Here is an 18,051-nt window from a genome sequence, read left to right as displayed (position 1 = left end):
AGTACATGTAGCCACTGCGGTTCATGTGTATTGAAGGCACCCATTGACCGATACTTGACCGATACTGTTGGCTGAGTATCTGTCAACATATCAGTAACTAGTTAGCCGAGTATTGGCCAACTCTCGATTGAGAGTTGATCAACATATTGGCAGGTATAACGTTTGATATATCAATTGACATTTGACCTTGTGACTGTAGATGCTTGGTCAGTTTATCGGTTGACACTCGGCCAGCACCTTTACCAGCGGTATATCGGTCCACTGTTGGTGGTATATCGGTCGACTGGCAGTAGTATACTGTTTTTTGTTAACCCTCTTTGTATTGATGATGTGAGGGCTCCTAACTTAGGTTTGTAATACTAATTGGTGTTGATAGAGTATCAGCCGAATGTCAGTCACTTGTTGATTGACATGTCGGTCAACATGTCGACCGACACTGAGTCGGCCGATGTAGCGACCAAGTATCGGTTGACATATCAGTCAAGATATGGACTGACACACTGTCTGCAGATGTAGCAATCGTTACTTTCAGCCGAGTATCAATTGACATATTGGCCGATACTTGGCCAACAGTATTGGGTGAGTATCGGTCAATGGGTGCCTTTAATACACATGATCAGCCAACCCTTGTTAAACAGCCAGTTATCAAAGTCCTGAAATTGTTGTCAGTAAAATGCAGTGTTGGAAACTAAATTTTGACAGCACTCACCATCTGGGCGAGTGACTTTCAAAATGCACTTGCCCTGTGTAATTTTCACTCACCCAGAAAGATGCCTTCCCTCCCAGAACAAAATCTTTGCAAATGATTCACTGAAACCATATGCTTTTTCTCTCTCTCATAATCACAGATGCTGAGCTTGCCATTTCATGTTGAACTTTCTTGTTCTGCTCCATTTAAGATAGTTTCTTTAGGAAAACGGACAGTTTCGACTGTTTTATCCTTGTCTTTATTCCACAGTTTTTTATCATCAGCTTTCGACACTGCTTGGAAATTTTTCCACATTTCCTTCTTTTACTGAAAAACAGCTAAACGAACAACTGGCATTGCCAAATTTGAAGATATGCCTAGAATCGAGACATTGGAGTAAACAACCTGTCAGCACGTGGAACGACTGACGTTTTTTCCTACAATGAAAAATTATACTTAAAAGACCTTAAAGCCAAAGGTTACTCAGACTGCAACGGAGGCACTTAAATTTGCAAACAGTTTCTATTTCTGATTCTCGTGCACTAATTACTGCTGGCTCAAATAGAGACCAGCCGTTATTGCTCATATCATTTCATACATGTGTAACTGTCATGTAAATTATCACTGGAACATTTTTTTTTCCTATTTATGAAACACTATGTTGCATATTATTGGTAAATTATCTGGGCAAGTCAAATGATAAAAAAGGTGAAAAAATGCATGGGCAAGTTTTTCTTTAGAGATATTCTTGCCAAAATGGAAAATAAAAAGGAGTGTTACCAATATTTAAGCTTAAATAATATCTCAAAAAGGAAAATCGAACTCGCCAAACAGGCGAATGATCAATGATTTGTACTCGCCCGATGCTTTTCTCACTCGAAATGGTGTAAATAAAACCCCTATTTTGGCCATGGCCACCTTTTGGTTCTCCCGATTAGGGTTTTCCACTGACATGTCAGGTTTAGTACCTTTATAAAGTGGCCGCCTAGTTTGGCTTTGTTTTGGAAAAGCTGATGACGATAAGAGTCTGAACTGACCACTGGTAAAAACATTCAAACAAACATAATACATCATTAATAATTGCCTTCAGGAGATCCCATGTTGCCTTACTTAAAGCGCATGTTTGTATTTGAATAAATTGATGTTTCTACCATAACAACAACAACAACATACTTTATTTCTCACAATTTACATTTATAGATACAATTACAACTTTTTACCGTTTACAATGTTCCTTTTCAGTTTATAAAGCCTCCTGCTAATTCCTGATGAATCCCTATTAAATTGCCAACCTGCATTTATGCATCCACCTCCCATTGCTCCCAGGGTAGCCAATCAATAGGGGTTCGACTTTTTGTAAATCAAGTACAGATTTATTTGGGAAGGAATAACATAAATTGGGGTGTTTACTGTTAGCCATGTCATTTCGACATCAGAAATTATTTAAATATATCATTGTCAATCCTTTTCTTTTGATTGGTTATGACACAATAAATATTCCACATATATTTTTATTGTTCACAGTTCTCTAAGTTTGACAGTAACATCACGGAACATTTCCAGTATTCCCAGCTCTTGTTCCGCCGAAGTTTCATTCACTGCTTTTGATGCACATAGTTAGAATCACAATTATTATAATCCCATAACTGAATATACAATTTTACAATTTTTACAACTACTTTTATTTCTGTCACAACCAGTGTATGTGTACATAAACTTGGCAAAATGTTGTATTTTTATTTTAAAATGCTAGTAAACATAATAAGGGAGGAGACAGAAACCAAGGCTACACCTGGAGTACTTGATGCTTCCTTGGCTGGAGAATTCAAGGTAACACACTCTTCATTAAATGGATATTTGTGGTTCCATGATTTTGAGCTCAAAAGAAAATGTTGAAAATTTGCCGGTGCAGATACCTTAAACAACTGTTAGAATCATAATTGAACTGTGCTCATTTTCCTAAGCATAATAGATAGTAATCCGTCAGAAAATGTTTTCTCTGGTGGTGTTTGGCACAAATTGTTTGTTCGAATGATTGAAATCTCTCGTTGAAATTGGGATTGTTCATGATTAGTAAATTGTTAATCCAGTGGCAAAATACCTTTGTTTCAAGAATCTTGCTCATGATGATGAAGGTGATTTCATTGCAGCTCAAGACATGGCAATGCAGTGTCACAACTAACAGTTGTACAGTCATTCTGTGTGTTAGAGGCCTTCATTGTATATTCATCCCTTTTTGCTTCTGAAATGATCAAATCCGGTCCTGTAAAACAACAACAATTTATTTCTCACAATTTTCATTTATAGATAGCAATACAACTTTTTAATGTTTACAATGTTCTTTTTCAGTTTATAAAGCCTCCTTCTAATTTCTGACGAATCTCCATTAAATTGCCAACCTGTATTAATGCACCCTGCAACCAGTGTCTTTTTTTTACGGTACATATGCTTTGTACCGATCAAAAAGAAGCTCTGCTCGCAGGGTGGTATTGATGCAGCCACCTCCCATTTCTCTCAGGGTGGCCAATCAATAGGGGTTTGACTGTATGTAAATCAAGTGCAAATTTATTTCGGAAGGAGTAGCAAAAATTGGGGTGTTTACTGTTAGTCATGTCGTTACAACATCAGAAAATATAATGAATTTATCATAGTAACCTGTCACTACCAAAGAGAGTAAGCAGTGGGTGTAGATTACATTTGTTTCTCTGTTTTGCTGCATGGCTGAGGTCCTAAGCAGAATAACAAGACAGTAATATCTTTCCGTATGCCGTATGCCTTTCTGACTGTTAGTACTTTTGTTTTTGCCTTACCCCGTTACCTCGGTTGTTTTTTTCGTTATCTTTGAAAGCAAAAGCCACATTCCTGAAAAGGAAGGTCTGAGTTGACCGTTTATACGTTTTTTCTTCGTCGTGAATTCCTTTTGACCCTTCTTTCTGTGTGGCAGTTTGTGCGCTACCAGTATTTGATGTATCGGTATCTGATGGATTAAACATTCGTTTTGCCTAACATGTTAATTCGGTGATTTTTTCTTTTTCAGAGCACCAGACCACCATCAAAGAGAGGTCTGCTGACTGTTTATAGTGACTCTCTTAATAAAATTCTGCTGATAAATTAATGCATCAATTCTCTTTAAGCACCAAACTTGAGCAAATATAACATGCATCCTTTCTCTATTTCTTCCTGAGGTCCTTCTGACTCGCCTGTAAAGCGAACAAAGCCAAGACCTTCAAGCAGACGCACAAGGGGTTTAAAACATATCAGTGAGTCATACATTGTAATCAGAATTCAAAACAAAACGTCGCATTTTGATTGGTTCTTACTTATGATCAATTGGAGGACAGACGCATAGATGACGTCTTAAACTTTGTTTTTTCTTGTTTCTTCACTATTCAAAACAGACAGATTCCATGTTGCCGTGCGTCTGATCAGTAATTGATATCAGAAGACGTCAAAATGTTGTAAGAACATCAGTGACACACTCGCCTAACGGGTCCTGTGCCACGTTTTTTTGTTGTTACCACATTTTGATGTCATCTTTGATCATCAAGAAGCCTAAAGGCTTTCACGCGGGATGCTTTGGTCGATGTTTTCGACAGAACAGAACATAGATACTCTTTCAACTATGTGATTCTAATTCCGAAATTTTCTATATACTGCAGCTGCCTTCACGACAAAAAGCCCTCTTTCGACAGTTTTCTCATACTTCTAGAAGAAAAATTAAATATACAGAAAGAAATAGCATTTAAAAACAAGTCTACTACTGTTTTTCAAAAATCCTTTCAACATATTATTTAACTGCATTGACAGTGTTTATGTTTTTTTTTTTGATTAGCAATATAATACTATCATACGGTACATATGCAGCGAGTGCAGCGTTAGTACGTTCCTGGTCTCATTCGCTGTTTAGTCAATTGTCAACGTTTGCAATTGATTAATTTAGGTACTTATGTAAAACGAAGAAGGGAAGAAAAAGCACTATCTTGGGCCAGCAGAAGACGTCTTGAATTCAGGCCTAACCACACTCTAGGTAAAAGTGATGTTTTTTTAATTTTACCATTGAGATATAAATCCAAAGTAATGATCCCATCCTTAGACTTCTTAGGATTAGAACGGACGGTTCTAGAACCCGTCGTAACCCTCGTAATAGGCTGATTTAGCAGTACAAATACCCAAATATGGTCAAATTCCGCGCGCCCTGCAGTCGTCATCTGACCATATTTGGATGTTTGTACTGCGCGCGCCGTCGTCAATTGACGTTCCCGTTCTCTTGCTAAATCAGCCTATTGATTAAACACTAGACGAATTATTCGTCAATTTATACCTAGACGGATAACTCGTCTTTAGTATAGTTCGGCCTGCGACGTTTTAGCTACAATAATGAATAAACATGTAGCAAATTCCGAAGCAGTCACTTAAGCCCCGTTCACACCACGCCAGAGAAATTTGAAAACGTAGCTTTATTTCTACGGTTAGGCCTACCGTCCACACTAATCCGTCAGGAAAACGGAGCTTTTCGAAAACGCTCTTCAAACTGGAGGAATTTGAAAACGCAGGCGTTGCGTTTTAGTGTGGACGGAAAACATTTTGAAAACGGAGTTTTGTAAAAATGATGAAGTCAAACACAAATCCAAAGTGGCCGGTGATTGTTGCGTTATTAAATTCCTCCGACTTAGTGTGGGCGGCAAACATGTGATACGGTTTCAGAGTGAAACTCCGTTTTCAAATTTCTCTGGCGTAGTGTGGAAGGGGCCTTAAACATCTTTCTTTACAACACTTCTGTAACCTTCGGTTAAGCTAAATAAATACTCAAAAGGGAAATCTGCAAAACCTTAAGACAACAAAGGAAGAGAAACCCAATATTGGTCAATATTCAGTTGTAGCCTTTGCGCGCAATAGGCGGAGACGTCAATAAGCACCTCGACCTCAATGTTCCCCGAGACTTTGCCTCGGGGAACATCGAGAAACAAAACTCAATGTTTCCCTTGGGTCCAGTCATTAAGTGTTTTGTTATACCTCCCAACTCAAAAATCGTTTGCTTGACGCCGGCTGGCTCACAAATTTGCCGCGGTTTCAAGGAGCACGACTTGATCACGTTCGAGTCGAAAGTTCAAGTTGTTGTTTCCCTGGGGAGTTAGGGAGTTAGTGAGTTTTGACCTACGACACCTGACACATTCTCCACTCGGAGAACGTATTTGAGTTGGGAGGTATAACAAACAAATTTGTGCTCTCTGATTGGCTAACTTGCAAAAACATTTGTCGGGTGGTTACGGTAAGGCGCTGCGCGCTTTAATAGTATTGCTCACCATTCTAGGTACTTCTGATAAAGATCAGTGTTCAACTGTAGAACGAAATGGAAAATCAGTACCACATTGGAGTAGTGAAACTTCTGACGGTACTGGCGTGATGTCGGAGAAATCTGAAGGTAACATATCATTTCAGTTTACCGTTGAATGAGTTGAGTCCAAAATAAAGGGTAGATCTGTTACGACTATGCTGTTTTATTTTCAATTTAGTTGAGATTAAAGAAGGTAGACCTGAGGATGAAGTCTTGGAAGGATTGGCACAGAAAATTCCTAAGGACTGGAAGAAGCTTGGACGTCGGTTGAGCATGACGGAAGCAGATCTAGATGCTATAAGTAAAGAGGAAGAGGAATACAGTGAAAAGGCTTATGCAATGTTACTGAAATGGAAACGAGCTGAAGGCGAAAGGGCAACGTTCTCGGTGTTATATAATGCCTTGTGTCACCGTTTGTTTCGTCGAAAAGACCTGGCGGAAGAATTTTGTTGTGTTTGCCATAACTAAGAACATCCCTTCCAAGGTAGGTATATTTATTCAGTATCCTTGTAAGGTCTTGTAAATAAGTCACCTAGATAAATCACACAAAACCTGCTCTTGATTACAAATATTTTGTGGAAAACATGGTCGAAACATCTTCTAATAAGGCACGCAGGTAATATTTACTTGGTAATTTCCTTCCAACAAAAAACTTATTCGCCGGTAGGCTTCCAAACGTTCTTGAATTTCTACCGACTTGCGAAAGTAGCGAAAATAAACTCTCGTCAAACTGATTGAACGTTCATTGATTTGACGATTTTGGCGAATTTTTGTCATTTTGTCAAAGCCAAATCAGCTTGGCAGAGTAATGGCGACTTTTCGCCTGCCATAACTAGGTAAATTATCTCTCATCAGATACGTTCCTAACGTATTGGCGGATTTGACGATTTTTCCGAAGATTATGCAAATTGTCTTATCAGAGACGGTCCAAGCATATTTTGCAAAAATTGCCTAAATTTCGCCAGTAAATGTTTCCCTCGTTACGAATGAATGTTGCCCAAGCCCCATGCGAAAGAGGAAGCAGTATGTATTTCTCTTGTCTTCACGGTAAAAGCCTGTTACCCAAGTAAAGCAGAACGCTGTGCATATATTTTCCTCGTAAAACGAGTTAGCCGAGAGAAACGGAAAGCAATAGGCGAACGGGAAAGCAGCATGTATTCTCCTCATGTAAAAGCCTGTTACCCTATGAAACGGAAAGATATGTATTTACCTTATTGTAAAAGCGTGTCACTCGAGTAGAAGGGAAAGCTTGTCTATTTGAGTCATCCTATTTTTTTCGTATAATTTTGTCAACAACCTTGGTAAAATTTCGTCAGATTCGTCAATTTTCTTGGGCTCTTCTAGCCAAGTGATCTCCATTCACTTGTATAATTTTGTCAACAAGCTTAGGCCCAGTTCATACGTCGCATTTCTGCCGTGTCGAATTCAATTCAATTAAGTGCGGCAGAAATGCGACTGACGATTCATACGTCGCACTTGTGTCGAATTTAATTCAGGATTAATACTGTCGGGTATGTCGGTCAGCGGAAAAAGTTTTAAACGCAGAGTATTCAATATGGCGGACGGAGATACTGAGGGACGAAGGACTTTAATTTTGCGAAAAGTTGTCCGCCAATGGAATGAGAAGGAGAAGGCTGACAATGTAGCAGTTTGTTTTGCAATATTTTCAGGTTGCATTGGGTCGAGAATAGCCAAGTTTCTTCTTTCTCTTTGACGGGACCAAATTTACGCATGCTCAATACATTAACATAATGTATGAATTAGATTCGACACGGCAGAAATTCGACGTTTGAATCGGTGTCGCATTTCTGTCGGATAATGCGACAAGACCAGTCGAACGTGCGGCAGAAATGCGGCAGCCGATTCAGACGTCGAATTTCAGACGTTGAATTCGACACGGCAGAAATGCGACGTATGAACCGGGCCTAAGTGAAATTTCGTCAGATTCGTCACTTTCGCCAAATTGGTCAACTTTCTGGGGCACTACCAGTCAAGTGATCTCTATTCTCAACAGGTTTGGCGAAATTTCGTCGGATTTGTCACTTTTGACAAAATTTCACAGATTGACAAATTTCGTCAAATCCGTCGACATCGTCAACAAAATTTTGTCAAATCTGCTCTATTCGTTATTGCATGCATTTTTGGGCATATCTCCTAAGAATTGTCGAGACAATTGCTATGTTTCTTGTTTCAAAATTCTTGAATATGCTAAGAGTTATTCTAAACTCAAAGTAAAGGAGAGTTTTATCATTGAACGTTTGAAACGAGAATTAAACAAACAAGTCGAGCATGTGAGTTTACTGTTAACACTTCTAAATTAGTGTATCTTTCTGTTATTGGCTAGTTTAAGTAAGTTTAGATTTGTTGCCACGCTTGGAGTATGCACAAAATGTAGAAATAACCGGTTGTCAGTATTTTCACAGAATATCATACGACTATGGCTAGTAATTTTACTGAATATTATACCACTACAATAGTACAATCACCAATCAGTACTTTTACTGGCTAAAAATATCCATAGTACAATTACCGACTGCCTGTACGTTTACTTAGCATATTTAGTAGAAAGAAGTTCCACTGAGACGACAGCAGTATAATTTTTCCCGAGCACAATTAATTTTTTAATTACATCCGCAACATTTGATAGTCTGACATTGTTACATGTATATCCAATTAAACCAATTCTTTATTTTCTCTTTTAGGAGTGGGCGTTTCTATGGACTTCTGTGGTTTTTGTATACCATTCGTTCCTTTGAATTAACCGATTTATTTATTTCGATTTATTTTTGTTTGGCCATCTGCGTTTCTTTTTCTTTCTTTTCTATTTTTTGTACATGTTTTCAAGTCAACCATGTTGTCAAGCCTATTCCTCTGGACGATCATCATTTAACAGCTTCAGCCAACTCTCCTCCTGATGTGACTTTGGCGGGAATAGCCACAAGCACTACAACCAAGTGCTCTGCAACATGCGCCAGATGGAAACTTTGAGCCCGTGATCATGACCTGCCAGTTGTTCCTGCGTCTCCTTACCACCTCGCTCTCTATTTGCGTCATTTGATGTCGGATGACAAGACGGCTTCTCCGATAGAGTGCGCTGTACATATAGCATTGCTTGGATTCACCATTTGGCTGGGAAGCCTTCTCCGTTAGAGTACCCGTTGGTGAAGGATGTCCACGCTGGTGCACAGCGTCTTTTGGCCCACCTTACTTCCAAGAAGGAGCCTGTGACCGTTTCTCAATTGGAACAATTAGTTAATTCTCAAGTCCTGTCTATGGCTTCTTTATATAATATTCGTTCTGTTGTAATATGCCTGCTGGCCTTCGCAGCTTATCTTAGATTTGATGAACTCGCGAAACTAATTCGCTCAAATGTTGAGCTCGATAGTGAAAAGTTACAGTTGATTATCGAATCCAGCAAAACCGATAAATACAGGGACGGTGCATGTATGGGTTATTGTAGCTGTTTCAGGGAAAGCTTCCTGTTCTGTTAACATGTTGTATCGGTAATTTGCTCGAAGTTTTACGTCCAGTGCTTTCAGCGCACTGCTTTACATTTGATGACTTCAAATCGACAAAACCAATTTTAGCTGGTTATTTAAGCAATAGACCACAAGTTTTTATGGTTTGTAGGATGATAAACCACGCAGGATGTTGGAAGAACACGACAAGAATTCGTAAATCACGAACCGCAGGCGAGTGATTTACGAATTCTTCGATATATAATAATTCAGAAGGCACGCGAAATTTCCATGAGTTTACTGGCACAATAAACCATAGCTGATTGACCAATCAGAGTGCGCGCGTTCATTTAATTATTGTATAAATGTAAATAGTCTTAACCAAATTTTTGTACCATTGCTAATGAATTTTGTATTTATTTTAAATTTGAGTTTTTTAATAGCTAGTGATGATGCTTAGCACCTTTCGTTTCTTAGTTTAATATTTATTTTTACACGGAAATAAAGCTGTTCTTTTAAACGATCATTATTTTAATGTATATTTGTGGTATTTCATCCCCAATTAGGTTCCTGAGCTAAAGTTGTAAGACACCTTTTAAAATACAGTTTATTATTGTTATTACGATAGAACAGTAAAAAGTCCATATTTCCATGGCTAAATAAAGTGAGCAGCCTTTACAGACGCGCGTTCTATCGTCTTCCAATGGAAATCGTATTGTTGGAGTATTCCCCTGGAGTATTGTGTTTAAAGGGAGAGGGCGTAACTATAGACAATACTTTGACGAAGGTCTGTACTGTTCTTTTGTCAGTGCTTTTGGCGAGAAATTTGTATTCACGCCCTTCAGAGTAGCTGGGAGAGCCCACCAGCGTTGTACAAACACTCCTAACCCTTGCGTACGGCTGGTGCGCTTGAAAATTGAATTGACCAACCAGGATTCGGCAGGGGCGGGGGGGGGGGGTAGCCTTCAGAACAGGCGGATTAGCGGGGTCTAGCGCGATACACGAACGCGTGCGTGAAGCGCGAGGCGAGATCTTGGCAGGAGATCTTGGAGTCAAAGTCGCCTTCAAACCATTACGAACTATGAACAGTTTGTTCCCGCCATCGAAAGCCCAGAAAAGGTTGACCGGCCACAATCTGACACAGTGTACAAAATCAGTTGCACCAACTGCAGTTTTGTATACTACGGTCAAACTGAACGATCACTGAAAACTCGGGTTACAGAACACAAAAGGGCTGTTTCTATGTTCGATCATGTCTCCAAGATCTCCTGCCATGTCCACGAAAACAACCACAAAATGGATTTTGGAAATGTCATAGTTGTTGGACACAAGGCTAACTTTCACGAGCGACTCTTCTTGGAAGCTTGGATATCAATAAAGGATGCGCAATCTGGAAATGCACATCGTCATCTCAGAAGTTTATAAGTCTTTGGCATGCGCATAAGTCTCGCGCTACGTTTTCTTGAAACTTCACGCTGAATTTTCATCAGCGCGCTTTCGACGTGCTGTTGTTTTTAACCAAGCGTACTAACGTTAGTTTTTCAGCTGAAGGCTCAAGCACCAACCGAAACGTCTTGAACAAAGCATCAAAAAATAGTCAATGTCAAACCACTATCTTACAATTTTAGCTCCTGACTACCACTTCTCTATTTTTAAACGGACTGTGCAATAATTACCTGGAGGGGCGGGGGGGTTGGAAAATTAAACGAGGGGGCATAGGAGAAAATGACAACAAGAGAGAGGGGGGGTGGATGTAAAATTTAATACATACGGGGAGGAAGCATCACTTTTTCATTCCTTTTTGCAAACTGGAAAAGTAGTGGAGGGGTTATTATTATTAGAGTTCAAATTTAAATACTAACATTGGAATAAAACTGACAAATTTATCAACTCTACGGTGTTCTGATCTATGAACTGTTTTCCTATCTGTCATGCAGTAGGAGAGGAATGCCTCTGTTTTATATGTTAAAACAGTGCTACTTTATTTGCACTAGGATTTAATGAAACAAGAAACTTTAATTAAAAGTTGCAAAAGTAGCACTAAAACAAAAAGGTCTTAAGATAAGTAGACTACGAGTGGTCCCCCTTTCGATTAGTCTGTCGTGTATGACGCGAAAGAAAACAGCGAGAAAAAAATAGCCGCACGAAATCCTGTGGGCGAGGGGCGCACTCTTCGCCGCCAGGATTTCGCGCGGTCATTTTTCTCTCGCAGTTTTCTTTCGCGTCACGCACAACGGACTAAGCGAAAGAGGGACTACTTGTAGTCTATAAGATAAGTGGAAGCAAGGCTGAGTTGATTGATCGAGTTCTCATCCACTCACGCGGAAACCTTAGTGCCAGAGATGCTATAGAAGATGAGGAATCTCCCAATTCGTGCGAAGACGACACAAGTTCAGAGTCCAGTGATTCTGGTGACTCTTCAAATGACTCTTCGACATACGTCGAAGAGTCATTTGAAGTGATGCTTGTACCGAGGGAAGAACTCCAACAGGTAAACTAGGTATGAGGGAATCAATGGGAGGAGACTTTTTTCAAGGGGGGGGATTAGCCTTAATATTATCATTATGTAAGGGGGGTTGAAATTGATTTTTGCTTAATGAGAGGGGGGTATGACTTAGTTTTGGGGCATATTTCACCCATTTCCCAGCCTCCCCCCCTCCCTTCAGGTAATTATTGCACAGTCCCTAAGAGGTCCAAAATATCACCAGAGTAGTAATTTTGTTTTCTTGACATCCTTTTACATGGTAAAATTTGGTGAATTAGATTAATCTGCTTCCATACCTGATCTATTTTCCTCTTTGGAATCTTTTTATCTAGTTTATTTGTCTATTTGGTGGCAATCGGCGAAAAAAAAAAAAAATGGAAAATAAAGAAATAAAACCTGTGATAATACGCCTTTGTTATTTGCTCCAGCACATTGTATTACCTTGTTACCTTGGGAGGAACCGTTCTATTAAACAAACCGAAATACACTTTGACTCACTTATTATTCACCTTGTCAAAACAAGAATCTAAAAACTACATGGTGTTGAAGTGAGAGATTGTTGTGCTGGTTATTAGCACTTTTCTTGTGGGTAGCGTTTGTACTCCGAATTGTACTTGTATTTTGCGAAGCATTTGGCTGCAACGCTGTCACATTTGCAGATGGCCATCTGGCAGGCGTCATTGGAGGAGGCTGAAACATTTATAAAGAAAAAGAATAGTTAGACATTCAGAGATACAACCATCGCACAGACTCTAGGATTATGATTCTACAAGCGGGAATAAACCATTTTAAAACTCTCAAGATTAATTGAAGGTGGCCAATTGCAAGTCAGTGATTTACATGCACAGTGTTCGTTTTGTAAGCTGAAAAAATGGAACCAGCCTAGCTGCTTTAAGCCGAAACGGAAATGCAGTGCTGTTCGAACTTCCAACAGTACATACGAGCTAATTTATGACAAAGTGCAAGAAAAGACAGTATAGCACCAAACTGAGCTGCAACTCTTATGAATATATATATAGCCTGAGCTTTCCAACGACTGGAATGGTTGCTTATGATGGATGCAGTCAGTGCGGATATTCTTACACTAACATAGTAATGTATTGCCAACATTGATCCACAATGGCTGCCTTTGCAAGCTTACCGTAGTTGCTCAAGCACTGCGCTGCAAGTGCAGGAAGGACGTTTTTCGTATTGTGATTTATTGAGAATAGCATCTGCGGATCGACTGCATGGCCAAAAGCAAAAACTCAGCAGATTGCCAAATTCACATACTCCTATTCACCCGTACATAAGACAAAAAACAACAGGTTCCCAAAGAGGCTTAGGGGTTTAACAAATGAGCTTCAGACCTCCAAGACTAAATACGTAATGTTCCAAAGCTTCATTGCATTGCTTTAAAGGCTGTGGGAACGATAATCGACATTTTTCTTTAGGGCTCTAAAACCTAGGGTTCCAGAGTGCAAAATGAAAGTCCCTAACGCCGTTTGGGTCCCTCTGGTAAATAGTTAACGAGATCCCATACCACATCCGCTACATCCTTCCCGTTTGTATCCTTTAAGGTAAACATCCGAATCTAATGTACAGAGTTCCTCATGTCTGATCTGATCGTAAAATGCATCGTGAACCTGACAACACCTGCAACAGCAGTCACGTTAAATCAGAGCCTTAAGCTTCCAACTCAAGATGCTGCTTAGAACCATTTACCTGTCCTTTGGAAAGGTTTATCGTTGGTCATTCGTGTTAAATCTAAGATTCAAACTGAAATCCCTCAACCCCTTGTGACCCAAACCTCTGTAAACGTCCCTACGCTGTGTTTTTTCGCACCTCGAAGCACTCATAGAAGACGACAGAGAATTCTCCATGAGCGTTTATTTATCACGGTCGATTTCCCATACTTGGGTTAATGGGTAATTTGGAAACCTTGACAAAATCATAAATATTGGATGTTCATCAACTAATTATTCTCTTCAACTTATCCTTTTCTATCAGGTATTGAAAAGTTTCATCCCCAACTCAGGTATTTACTTAAAACTAAGAGATTATGATCCAGATCATAGCCTCTTGTTAAAACACAATCCTTTCGTTCTCAAATCCTTCAAAAGTTCTCACGCTTTAGCTGAATTTCGGGTGATAATTTCTAGGAAATCGAATATAGGAAGCAGCACTTTATTTATCTTCACCCAATCAGAATGTCCCCAATAAATTAATGCAGAAGGTGTCAATTCTAAAACAATTATATATCGGTTAAAACATAAATGTAGCTTTTAAACTATTAAAGATGCTGTGTTTACTCATCGATGTCGTCGACAGGCTCTCCTCCTCCTCCTAGTCCACAGTAGCAGCCGTAGCCATTATAGTCGAAAGGGTTCCTTTTTGTTTGACACAAGATCATGAGGCCAAACTGCAAAAGATTTCTTTTTATCCGCAGCGGAAATCCGCCTGGTCAAATTTATAGAGAGAAAGAAATGAAATGCTAAGGCTCTACAAAGCAAAGGAAAATCCCCAAACAGTGTATCTTGTTCTTAATCTTAAATACGTGTATTTTTCAACATACCTGCTTCAGTGTCGGCGGCATCAAGGGCGCTGAATTTTTCCCTCTTGTCCGTATCATGGTTGCAGAAAAAGGAAAAAAAAATCAAATGCAAAAATATGCATCATTAGGTCTATGGCTCTTAGGTCCGCGCAGGAACTTTTTGAGTGTGTGTGCACGCGGGAAAAAATTATTTGAGGTAACTATGATTTTTTTTTCAGTTATACTTCCACCACGTTTATTTGGCGTTTTTTTTTTCTTGCGGAGATGTGTTATCAAACTGGCAAAAAAAAAAAAAGATTCGTAAAGTGTTGTTTGGTGGTTGTACTCAAATAATGTTTTCTTTTCATCTCCTTAATAACCATTATATTCATAAACGGCCTCGCACGCCCCGTTTAATTGTAGGATAAAGGATTAATTGGATTAGAAATAATTTTGATTGATTGCCTGATGAGGTTATTATATTTACTAGAATTATCCCAAAATGTGTCTTCTCGATTTTAAAGACAATTTAGCTTTTCTTTCCCTTTCTTTTTCTTCCTAAGAGGAGGTTTCGCGAACTTTTATTGAATCGCAAAATTAAAGAAAATGCTGAAGCCGTATAGAAAGCCGTAGAAAGTATTAATGATTAGCTTGCTGACATTTAGCAAAGTTTCGTTTTCCCAGGTTGTGTCGCTCAGAGTAGTGCGCTCATTTTACCGAAAATTAAAGCGGCTTCACTGAAGGATTAATGAGGCTAAAATATTTCTTAATATTATATTTACTATTTTTATTTTCTTCTTGATATGAGCATCTTTCGTATCAAAGCTCAGTCACGTGCAATGAGCAATACCGCAGACTCGTCGTAAAGGCTAGCCTGCGTAGCAAGCGTTTCTGTGGGGTTCGGAAGCAAAGAATTACGGCGCGAAATATGGAGCGAGTAAAAGAGGGGGGAGGGGGAGGGGAAGGAAGGAAGAAAACGCTTGCAGACAAACCCCTGGATTTTAAAAACCGCCCACTTGGCCTTTCATGCCTGAGTGCGCACACTGAGATTTCGTGCTGTCGTGGGCTGTCATAAATTAACCAATAAGATCTTCGGCCTTCCGTAGCGGAAGTGAACTTTGAACCAAAATAAACTTTACTTGTCAAAATATGTCTGAAACAACGAGCGCACAGTGGGAACGGAGAAATCTCGATGAATTAAATTTGGTAATTTATAATCAAGCTATATTTCTACTCAATCCGTCTAAAAGGAAGGACTGCAAGGGTGAAGTTTTAGCACAAATCTGCCAGAAAGTTAAAATGTGAGAAGTATTCCAGTCGCGTTAGTAATCCTTGTGCTCGCAGGATTCGAAATCTTGGATCACTGTATTCATTCGTCCAGGAATCGATACAAGGTAAAATTAGCAAGTCAACTCCCACAAAGGCAATTCCAGTAAAGAAGCGTTTGCTGGAAACGCCAGATCCGCAAATCTGTTCGAGTGTTATCGCCTGCAGCAAAAACAAACAACGGAAAGTCTTCTCGGCAAACTTTGTAATTTGGGCAGGAGAGGCTTCAAACATCTGAGAGGGGAAATAACGATAATCTTGACCAGTATCTGAATAAAGATAATCTTTCCCCTAGGCGGCCTCCAAGTCAAAGTTGTTTATAAAATTTCCTCGTAAGAATTCCCCGCGACGAGACGACTAAATTTTTGGTAAGGCAAATATGTGACAAAAACCTTGCATGCCGCAGCTAACACTATAACAAATCATTCAGAATTGTATCCAGAGGTTCTAAATGCTGTCAACAAAAATGCTTCTAATGAAATGTCAGAGTACCTACGACAACATGTTGCCATGTAACAAGCCAGACGAAATCACTAGGTTTTCCCACGCAGTAGTGCCAATTTTCTGTCCCGTGGTTTATAATCTCGTCCTTGGCGCGTGTGGCATTCAAGAAAGTGATGTTAGAATTAAAGGAACAGCTGCAAATTGTGTCACGCTTGCTTCTGCAATAATGTGCAGGCTTCGAAAAACCAAAGCGTCGGCATTGCACTACAGGATTTCTACCGTACTGTCGAAGCTGACGACTAAACTCTCGTTCAGCGAGAAAAGTTAAAGCGTTTTGTAACCAAGCTTCGAACGCGTCTTCCCCTTTTGTTTGACACTCAAAGGTATTAAAATACCTTTGATCGACACATGTCAACAATATTGGTCTAGCCCAGCCAATCACGAGCTCCGTTCGCTGGCGAACGGAGGTTTTCAAAATCTAGGGGTTTGTCTGCAAGCGTTTCCTTCCTTCCCCTCACCCACCCCCTCTTTCTTTTTTTTGGTTCTCGCCCCATTTTCCGCGCAGACAAAGCACCAAAAATCCCGTTCCTCGGTCTTTCTTTGCTTCCAAACCCCACGGAAACGCTTGCTACGCAGGCTACGTAAAGGCTGAACTTTCTTTTCAGGATGTCGGAGTCGACCCGGCAAGGTAAAGATTTATGTCGAATATGTTAATAAATGGTGCCATCTTTTTTACGTTCAAACATAGGTCAAAGGATGAGTTATCCCTTTAGTTCTTACCAGGGGCGGGGCAGAAGACTCCTGAAATTTTCGTATAGGCATCATCCAACAAAAAATGACGTCACATCCGGTTTAAACTGCGCTTCGCGGCTCGTTTCACAAAGCGAGAAAATGGCGTTTCAATTACTCATGATTTCCCTCTATTTGTAGACCATCAGTTTCGTTTCATTTTATATTGAGTATGGAAGGATATTGCAGACACATTACTTCGACTTTTGAAGCAAAAATTTCGGGAAAAGAGAAAAGTTTATTATTGTTTTGAAGCAAAATATCGGAGAGCCTTCCGTCATCGTCGGGCCAATTTTACACATTTTCAAAACTGGTGTTGTTCCGACTCTTGGTTCTTGTTGTTCGTGATTTAGTGATGACAATAAGTGAAATAGCCTATAATGTTAACAACAACCTGGATGAAGTATTGCTGGCCATAGTTTGTGTTACACTCTACTCAATCTCGCACAGGAACTACTACAAAACTACAATGACAACACGTTTTCTCATCGATCCTCGTTTCGTTTTTATTCTCGCCAACGCGTGGGATTTTCGATCCCATAATAATAAGTAACCTGGGGCTGGGCCCAGTCCCTCACGTTCTACTTGTAACACACTCCCCTCCAACAGAAATGTCGTCCCGACATTATAACAGGAAATACAAAACCAAAAAGAACAATGGTTAGGAGGGAGCGTCAGTTCTCATCATGTTTCAAACTGAATACTTATTGTGGCAGTTCCATTATCCGCAGGTTTTGTCTTTAACAGTTTGTAACTAGAGGGAAAATCCAACACAAATTTCGCTTATGAGGTAAGTCACAGAAGGCGAGCAACAGGTCTGCTTGTCCATGGTTAATACTCGGAGTAATCAGTTGTGACTTCAGGAGTGTTCATTACTGGTTTGTCCATATGGGCTGTGGTATATACTGCAGCTGTGGAATAAATGGGATGTGCCGGGTGCAGTGAACACACCGGCAGTGAGGTACAAGCCAGTTGGCCATGACTTGGTAGGGAAGTATCACCGGAGGGCATTGA

At 39.8% G+C, this 18,051-nt stretch overlaps 3 protein-coding genes and 1 pseudogene across 6 annotated transcripts in view; 3 read left to right on the top strand and 1 right to left on the bottom strand.

Moving 5' to 3' along the window:
• Positions 1-10,004, top strand: part of LOC110068546 (uncharacterized) — a 63,735-nt gene extending 53,731 nt beyond the window's left edge. For all 3 annotated transcript variants that reach the window (XM_089293507.1, XM_089293506.1, XM_089293508.1), the window contains exons 5-11: positions 2,442-2,518; positions 3,726-3,750; positions 3,874-3,948; positions 4,629-4,715; positions 6,000-6,110; positions 6,202-6,507; positions 8,726-10,004. In XM_089293507.1, the coding sequence (XP_089149633.1) occupies positions 2,442-2,518; positions 3,726-3,750; positions 3,874-3,948; positions 4,629-4,715; positions 6,000-6,110; positions 6,202-6,491 (665 nt within the window). In that variant the 3' untranslated portion in view covers positions 6,492-6,507; positions 8,726-10,004. The remainder of the gene's footprint in view (positions 1-2,441; positions 2,519-3,725; positions 3,751-3,873; positions 3,949-4,628; positions 4,716-5,999; positions 6,111-6,201; positions 6,508-8,725) is intronic.
• The window catches only part of LOC149109651 (uncharacterized), a 143,795-nt gene that overhangs the window by 53,282 nt on the left and 72,462 nt on the right, over positions 1-18,051 (top strand). The window lies entirely within an intron of this gene.
• Positions 6,608-10,004, top strand: LOC149109658 (uncharacterized; annotated as a pseudogene).
• LOC110067443 (phospholipase A2-like) lies at positions 12,452-16,589 on the bottom strand. 2 transcript variants are annotated; one of them, XM_089294541.1, is made up of 4 exons: positions 14,521-16,588; positions 14,258-14,405; positions 13,489-13,601; positions 12,452-12,656 (listed from the first exon to the last, which is right to left on the bottom strand). In XM_089294541.1, exons 2-4 carry the CDS (start codon positions 14,356-14,358, stop codon positions 12,538-12,540), a joined length of 333 nt encoding a protein of 110 aa, XP_089150667.1. In that variant the 5' UTR covers positions 14,359-14,405; positions 14,521-16,588; the 3' UTR covers positions 12,452-12,537. The 2 variants fall into 2 exon arrangements, with proteins under 2 accessions (XP_089150667.1, XP_089150666.1); XM_089294540.1 differs by having other exon boundaries at positions 14,258-16,589.

The sequence above is a fragment of the Orbicella faveolata genome, unplaced genomic scaffold (genome assembly GCF_042242905.1).
Source record: "Orbicella faveolata isolate gen_17 unplaced genomic scaffold, um_ofav_v1 contig_25, whole genome shotgun sequence".
Taxonomy (NCBI): domain Eukaryota; kingdom Metazoa; phylum Cnidaria; class Anthozoa; order Scleractinia; family Merulinidae; genus Orbicella; species Orbicella faveolata.
This window is presented reverse-complemented; position numbering and strand designations above follow the sequence as displayed.